This window comes from Brassica napus, chromosome C2 (assembly GCF_020379485.1).
Source record: "Brassica napus cultivar Da-Ae chromosome C2, Da-Ae, whole genome shotgun sequence".
In the NCBI taxonomy this organism is placed as follows: Eukaryota; Viridiplantae; Streptophyta; class Magnoliopsida; order Brassicales; family Brassicaceae; genus Brassica; species Brassica napus.
Window position 1 is genome coordinate 8615119 of NC_063445.1, and position 9013 is coordinate 8624131.

The 9013-nt window shown below is 41.0% G+C and overlaps 1 protein-coding gene across 1 annotated transcript; it reads left to right on the top strand.

The window, feature by feature from the left end:
• Positions 1-310: 310 nt before the first annotated feature.
• LOC106453850 lies at positions 311-907 on the top strand. The gene has a single exon (XM_022696398.1). The coding sequence runs from the start codon at positions 311-313 to the stop codon at positions 905-907; it is 597 nt and encodes a 198-aa protein (XP_022552119.1).
• Positions 908-9013: the final 8106 nt, after the last annotated feature.

Genomic DNA, 9013 nt, shown 5'->3' on the forward strand with positions numbered 1-9013 from the left:
AAGGATTTTAATTTGTTTCAAGGAGATTGGAGGAATCATTTACGGATCTGAAATGGAGGGGATTTGGTGTTTTTTGATCAACTGTGGTTTTGATAAAACATTTTTTGGGAAAATAGGGGATTTGCGATTCAATCAAGGGATTACGATTGAGATATTGGGTATTAATGGGGGAAAATATGGGCGTGGGGAGAGGGGAAACTGGATTAAGTATAAAAAGTCTTGGGGGTCTCCTCTTTGTTGCATCACATTGCTTAGTTCTTTCGCAATTTGCTATAACAAAAACCAAATCTTTTCTTTTTTCTGGATTATCATGACGCAGGGTCAGTTGCTGGGCACCAGTGGGGATGTGAGAGATGGAGAAGGCACGCGGAAAAGGATGAAGATTTCAGTGCCGCACTTTAACAACTCGGCTCTCATCAAAACCTATTCCAAAACCTTGATTGGCAGATGCATGAATCCTCCAGAACAGGAAATGAAGGCGTTGATACAGAATATTCCAAAGATATGGAAACTGGAGGATCGAGTGGTGGGGACAGATTTGGGTTTTGGCAAATTTCAGTTCGATTTTGAGACAGAGGAAGAAATTGAAACGGTGTTGAAACTGCAACCCTATCACTTTGACTACTGGATGCTCGCTCTGGCACGTTGGCAACCGAAGAAGACACAGCTCTTCCCATCAGAAATAACCTTTTGGGTTCGCGTTCTTGGCGTGCCGATGGAGTTTAAGACGTCCCCTACCTTTGAAAGTATTGGAGATGCGCTTGGACGAACGGTCTCTGTGAACTTGGATAATTCTAGAGTCCAAGTGGTGGTGGATGCTTTCCAACAATTATGTTTCGAGACCACAGTGGATTTTAAATGTGGAGAGTTTTATGAGGGTGAGGAAGTTGCGATATCCTTGAGGTAAGAGAAGCTCTTTGGATTCTGTCCAATTTGTTCAAGCTTGTGCCATAAGGAGGAGAAGTGCCCCCTTGCTAAGCCGGAGGTGAAGATGAGTCCTCCGAGAAAGAGGGAGACGGGTGAGGGTAATGGTGGATGGTTTGAAGTCGGGAAGCATGATGATAGAGCTAGGAGTTACAAAGGAGTGGTTATTAATGGAAATCAGGGTCATCAGCATAGAGAGAGAGATAACAGGGATTACTATGGAAAAGGAAAAGGCAAGGTTGTCGAAGAGAATGATTCTAAATGGGTGAAGGTGGCCGAGAAAGGGAATAAAGGAGCATTTCACAATCGTGGAAACTATAGAGGAGATGGCCATGGTTCTCGTCAGAGGAGTTCACGAAGAGAAGAATCAAGGATGACTGGTCAAGATGGACGCTCGAAGGCGGCTGTAGGACACACAGGAGATCAACGGTCTCAGCGTGGCTCACGTGTAGAGGCACAGGAGGAGGGTACGATAACGAATGCTGAGGGGACTGATAAGCATTTACCTTCCCAAAATTTTCAAGAGGAATTGGCTCGAACTCAAGCGGCAGGAACAGAGGTTGTTTCGGACCCTATGGATGCGGAAAATGGGCTCCAAGACGTTCAGAGTTTGGTAGAAAACACTACTGCTCTGGAAGAGGACAGGGTAATGGATATGGATGAGATAAAAGCGGTTTTTCTTGAGCATGGTATCGACATGGATGCAGCAGATGATCTTCAGGATGGTTCTGATGGGGAATTTGAGAAAGCAGTATTGGAGTTAGAACAAGAGAATGGTGAAAATGTTCACATAGAGGAAGAATTGGCCACTGGTGACGAGGAGAAACTGACGGAGGATGGAGAACTGGCGAAGAGACAAGGGACTCGTAAGAGGCTGTTCAAGACAACGATAGGCACAGCTGCAAGCACTAAGCTGAGGAGTGCAAGTGCGATGGTGTCTCCACGTAAACGAGGTGCAAGCAAACCAGGAGCACGCCATGGAGAAATGGGTAAGCAAATGGAGATTAAGGGTACCTCAAACCCTAAGACGGGACCTTAGAAACCGTGATTTTTATGGATCAAATCTTCGAGTTGGATTCGAGCAAGCAGGGCTTGACTTTTGTTTTCGGTTTTTACGTTTTCATAATCAGTTCTTTGATTTTTTCGGTTTCAGTGTTGTTTGGAAATAAGGGCATTGCGGTTGTAGTGTGTTCCTTATCCTTATGGTTTTCAGTTATGGTTAATCAATGGAATAATTTTTCTGTTTTGATTCGATGGCAATTTGGTCTCTTGGATTTAAAGGGTTTGACACTATTTTGGATATTTATATGTATGGGATGTTGGAATGGGTTCGCAGAGATGTTAATGGGGAAACTAGCTCTCTGGTTGGTCTCATTAAACCAATCACAGAGAGCGGATTTGCACATAGAGATCGTGTGTACGATGGGTGGCAAAATGGAGACGGGCGCTGTTAGGAGCTTCATAGGTCATAGTGTGATCGAGAGGTTAACTAGAACTTTCATTTTGATATTCTATGTTCACGACCATCAAAACTCAAGGAGCAGAGGTTGTTGGGATTGGTTATATGGATGGAGAAGGAAACAGAGATCATGGTTTTCGATTATAGTAAGAATTGTAGATGATTTGAGTGGTGGAATTGGTATGTATGTGATTATATCGATGGAGCTTTGGTGGTATAGGAAACGTGTTTACCTTTATCGTTTGTAATTCCATAATACTGTGCAAACTTTTGGCAGGGTATAATATAGAGATTGTTTTATTACTATGGTTATGTTTAGGGATACGGATTAATTTGGAATGGAGGTCATGTGAGGTTACTGTACTGATCAGTGCAAAGATTGGTCTGGTTTTCATCATATTGATAGAAGCAAGGGCTCAGTTTTTTCTATTGTTACAGGTTCGTTTAGTTTCTGTGTCTTTTGTAAAGGAAAAAAGTGGTAGGTATGAGAAGAATGTACGGTCAAAATTATGTTGGAGCTCAAGGGAATGGATTGTGGAATTAGGGTATCATTACACCCGTCGATCTTGCTCTTCGGGGCAAATGAAGAACAAATTTTTTAAATGCGAATAATAAGTTGGAATTACCAAGGAATGGGTAGTAAGTGGACTATAAGCTATTTGAGTGAGATAAAACATAAACATAAGCCGGATTTTCTATTTTTAGCAGAAACAAAGCAGGGACCAGAGTTTGTCCAAAAGTTTCAAGGGCACTTTGGTTATGATAATTTGGTCACAGTGGACCCAGTGGGAAGAAGTGGAGGATTAGCGCTTTACTACAATAGTGAGTATCAAGTTAAAGTATTATATTCTAGTAACCGAATGATTGATGTGGAAGCGGAGGCTCTAGGCAAAAAGGTTTATCTTACTTTTGTATACGGGGATCCAGTTCAAGACATGAGGGAGCAAGTGTGGGAGCGTTTAACTAGGTATGGTCTGGCGCGTTCTGAACCCTGGTTCATTATTGGCGATCTAAATGAGATTACTGGAAATCATGAAAAAGATGGAGGATCTTTAAGAAGTGCGGATTCATTCATCCCTTTTAATAACATGATACGAAATAGTGGTTTATTAGAATTCCCGGCTCGGGGAAATAAAATGTCATGGCAGGGGAGAAGAGGAAAAGGGAAAGGGGCGGTGATGGTTCGATTTCGATTGGATCGTGCCCTAGCAAATGAAGAGTGGCATACGTTATTTCCCTGCTCTTTTATAGAGTATCTGGGGATGGTGGCTTCTGATCATCGGCCAGTGGTGGCTTATCTAGAGGATAAAGTTCACCGAAGGAAACGACAATTTCGGTTTGATAAGAGATGGATTGGACAAGCGGGTCTCCTGGATTCGATTACAATGGGTTGGGCAGAACCCAACGATGGAAGAATAGACGGGAATACGGTGGGTATTGTGGAAAGAATTAGTAATTGTCGCCATGAGATTGCTAAATGGCGGAAGAATAATCCACCTTATGGAAAAGATAAAATAAATGAGTTGCAACAAGCACTGGAAGAAGTACAAACAGACAATACCAGGTCACAAGAGGATATTATGGAGGTGTCCCGGAAATTACAGGATGCATACAAGGATGAAGAAGATTATTGGCACCAGAAAAGCAGGAACATGTGGTGCTCATCTGGGGATCTTAACACAAAATTTTATCACGCTTTAACTAAGCAAAGACGGGTTAGAAATAGAATTGTTGGCTTACATGATGTTGATGGGAATTGGATTACAAAGGATAATGGTGTGGAAAAGGTGGCTATAAATTGTTTTGAAGATCTTTTTAGTACGACCTCTCCATCGGAGTTTGATAGTTTTTTGGCAGAGGTTACACCGGGAATTACTCCTCAGATGAATCAACGTTTGTTGAGGCTTGCGACGGAGGAGGAGGTTAGAGAGGCGTTGTTCATGATGCATCCAGAGAAGGCACCAGGACCGGACGGCATGACCGCCCTCTTTTTCCAACACTCCTGGCATATAATTAAGAATGATTTGGTGGAAATGGTCAACAATTTTTTGGTTTCGGGGGAAATGGATGCAAGATTAAATATTACTAATATTTGTCTGATTCCAAAAACGGAGAGACCGACAAGGATGACGGAATTGAGACCAATCAGCCTATGTAATGTGGGATATAAAATTATTTCGAAGGTTTTGTGCCAGCGATTGAAAATTTATCTTCCCTTACTTATATCCGAAACTCAGTCGGCATTTGGGGCAGGAAGGTTAATATCGGATAATATTCTCATTGCTCAGGAAATATTTCATGGACTGCGGACTAATAAGGCATGTCAAGGAAAGTATATGGCAATTAAAACGGATATGAGCAAAACATATGATAGAGTGGAATGAGACTTTATTAAGGCTTTATTAGTGAAAATGGGCTTTGATATACATTGGATCAAATTGATGATGGAATGTATTTCCTCGGTCCAATATAGGGTTCTTATAAATGGTCAACCACGTGGCCTTATTGTTCCAAATAGGGGCTTACGTCAAGGTGATCCTTTATCACCATATTTATTTATTCTCTGCACTGAGGCTTTGATTGCAAATATAAAAAAGGCAGAGAGGGGAAAACAACTGACGGGAATGAAAGTGGCTAGAGCTTGCCCATTGATATCTCATTTGCTTTTTGCGGATGATAGTCTCTTCTTTTGTAAAGCTCACACTGAAGAGCGTCAAAGCATTCTTAGGATTTTGAAGGAATATGAGGCAGTTTCTGGGCAGCTAATAAATTTTGAGAAGTCTTCAATTCAATTTGGACATAAGATTGAGGAACCCGTTAGACAGGAATTAAGAGATATTTTGGGTATTCAGAATCATGGAGGAATGGGATCCTATCTGGGTCTACCAGAAAATTTGGGAGGATCAAAGATCCAAGTTTTTAGCTTTGTCCAAGATCGTTTAAATAAAAGAGTTAATGGGTGGACTTTCAAGTTTTTTACAAAAGGCAGAAAGGAAGTGATTATTAAATCAGTGATTACGGCATTACCAAATCATACTATGTCTTGCTATCGTTTACCTAAGGCAACTGTGAAAAAATTGACGAGTGCGGTATCACAATTCTGGTGGAGTCCAGGGGGAAGTACACGAGGCATGCACTGGAAATCATGGGACAAAGTATGTGTGGCTAAGGATGAAGGAGGTTTGGTGTTCAAAGACATCACTGATTTCAACACAGCGATGCTTGGTAAACAGTTATGGCGTCTGATAGAGAGGCCAAACACTTTATTCTCTCGCGTCTTCAAAGGTCGGTATTTCAGAAATGCTTCACCTTTGGAACCGATCCGTTCATATTCTTCGTCATATGGCTGGCGGAGTATTGTCTCAGCTAGATCTCTGGTAAGCAAAGGACTAATCAAACGGGTGGGATCTGGTTCTTCTATTTCAGTATGGAATGATCCATGGCTCCCAACCACTCGCCCGAGACCAGCAAATAAAAATCAACACAATTTATATTCGGACCTTACAGTGGAGTCTCTCATTGACTATAACTCACACAATTGGAATTCACAGGCAATTCGGGCTTTGGTAGATCCACAGGATGCGAAACTTATAGAAAGTATACCACTAAGCAGGACTCGGAGGATAGATAGGGATGGATGACATTTCACAAAGTCTGGAAAATATACGGTCAAATCAGGATACCAGGTAGAATGGCTCTATCCAGATAGGGAAAGACCACCATTATTAATTGGACCCACAGTGGATGCTCTGAAGGCTAACTGCTGGAAAATACGTTGCCCACCAAAGTTAAAACATTTTCTATGGCAACTTGTGACAGGATGTATAGCAGTAAAGAAAAATTTACATGCACGGGGAATACAAGGGGATATTTCTTGTGGAAGATGTGGAGCTCAGGAAGAGTCTATTAACCATGTGTTCTTTGAGTGTCCTCCAGCAATGCAGGTTTGGGTTCTTTCGAAGATACCATCAAATCCAGCTATCTTTCCGACAAGTGCTCTCTTCACAAACATCGATCATCTGTTCTGGAGAGTGGTTCCTTAAATGGAAGATCATCAGTTTGCATGGATACTATGATATATTTGGAAAGCTAGGAATAATAAAGTTTTCAGTGATCTGGACATTGATTCTTTGGATACGCTTAAACTGACAGAAACAGAATCAACTTTGTGGGCTGAGGCACAAATATTGAATGAGCAGAGGGCTACCCCACCAATAGTAGCCACGATTATGCCCTCAATCCCAGGAAGATGGTGTTTTGCGGATGGCTCATGGAAAGAGGGGGATTCTTTTTCAGGACAAGGTTGGTATAGTACTTTAGAAGGATTTGATGGTTTGTTGGGGGCAAGGAATGTTAGGGCTAGTCTCTCTCCCCTTCATGCGGAGATGAAAGCGCTACTCTGGGCAATGGTATGCATGAGGAATTTACGTCAATTTCAGGTTACGTTTGCAACGGATTGTTCTCAATTGGTGAAGATGGTTTCAACACCAGAGGAATGGCCTACTTTTGCAAATTATTTGGATGATATCAAGATCCTGCAAGAGAGTTTTACCCGATCAGAGATTATCTATGTACCCCGAACGCAAAATACAAAGGCGGATAGACTAGCACGCAGTGTTAGGAAGCAGCCGTCTTTCGTCGTTCACATGGATGCAGATCACCCAGTTTGGTTTACAGAGTCAGTATGAGTCTGTAAAAGTCGATGACAAAAAAAAAAAAAATACCACTCTCTTATTTTGAGGCTCTCTTTATTCTCTTTTGTTTTGTTTATGATACAGTACAAAAAGAATATTGATAGTTTCAAACAAAATAGGCGGATGAGAACAAAAATATATAGCAGTAAGATAATTGGTATTGTTTTACCAAAGATATGTTGGTAATACAATAGATAGCGATTAAAAATACTAATGGCTCAGCAATAGATTTAACTGTGAAATAGTCATATAAATAATGTTAACAAAGTTTGCAAATCTTGTAGTGCTTCTTTGTAAAACAGATTTGTTGAAACCGTTTACGGTTTACCCCTTGATTCAGTATTAATTACTGTCGCCATGTACATATGTAGATTTTTTTATCTAGTCATATGATGTGATGGCAATTTGATGAAGTTAAAAAAAAAAAAATTTAATGAAGTCCCAATACTCAATCTGTGATAATAAACGAATCATTTGATCCAGAGGGAGAAAGTTTCACATTACACAAATCAATCTGTCACAAGACAGAGGATACGGCAACGAAGATGTGAGAGAGAGAGAAGATCAATGGTCCCTTTGGGGAAATTTTGTTGGGAAGAAACAAAAAAAGACGAGTCATGAAAAGTACATTGTGTTGGACATAGCTCCATATGTACTGACACTTAAGTTGACATGTTTCATAATACACACATCTCTGTCTTGTTGCTTCCAGAGGACCAGAAGTGTTTTACTTCCTTGGAGATTGTGATCCATATGCCGCATACGTAACCCATCTCTCTATCGTTTATCTTTTGGGATCTCGATCTTTTGTTATATGCAAGCATGTGTATAAATAAATAAATAAAATATATGTATATATACGAGAGTGATCCTTTACGTTAAAACTCTTTACAAATTGACTATTTCCCCCAAAATGTGTTTCTGTGGATGCAATTAATTAGGGCTTATTTGATGTGCACCAGATGAAACCGACACGGAATTCTATAGTTACTAATCTTTTTACATTAAACGGCCAGCCTTAACGTTTTTGGGGGCTCAGGCAATTTTTTTCTCAAATGATATCTCACTACAAGAAAACACGCCGAATTCTGACGGAGATTCCGACGGACTTCAATGTCGTCGGACGTTTATGACGAATTTTCGATCAATTTCCGACGAAAACAAAAAATTTGAAGTCGTCGGAATTCCGTCGGCCATTTCCGACGAATATCCGAGGAAACATGGCTCGTCGGAATTTTCCGACGACTTTTCGATGGCATTCCGATAAAACATATAACCGTTGTAGTCGTCAGAAATTCGTCGGAATATACCGACGAACTTCCGACGACATTCCGATTAACAGATATAACCGTTACCGTCGTCGGTATTCCGTCGGAATTTTCCGACGAATTTCCGACGAACCATGTGACCGTTGCCGACAAATAAATATGACCGTTTTATAGCCGTTTGAGATTGGAAAATACCGACGGTATTCCGACAGACTGCTTTACATCCGTCGGAATTCCGTCGGAAAGACATCCTTCAGATGCGAAGGCTTGGAAACATTTCCAGTCAACATATCCAGAATTTGCGGAAGAGAGAAGAAATGTTTATCTTGGATTATCCACTGATATATGAGTTGCAACAACTATGGGCGCATGGTTTTGAGACATACGATGTTTCGTGCAAAAAAAACTTTCAGATGCGAGCATTAGTTATGTGGACAATAAGTGACTTTCCAGCATATGGTATGTTATCTGGATGGACAACACATGGGAGGCTATCATGTCCATATTGTCAAGATGACACAGATGCTTTCCAACTAAAGAACGGAAGGAAAACGTGTTGGTTTGACTGTCACAGACGATTTCTACCACCTGATCATCCATACCGTAGGAGTAAGACTTCGTTTACGAAGAACAAGCATGTGTTTGATGGTCCACCTGAGGAAGTTAGT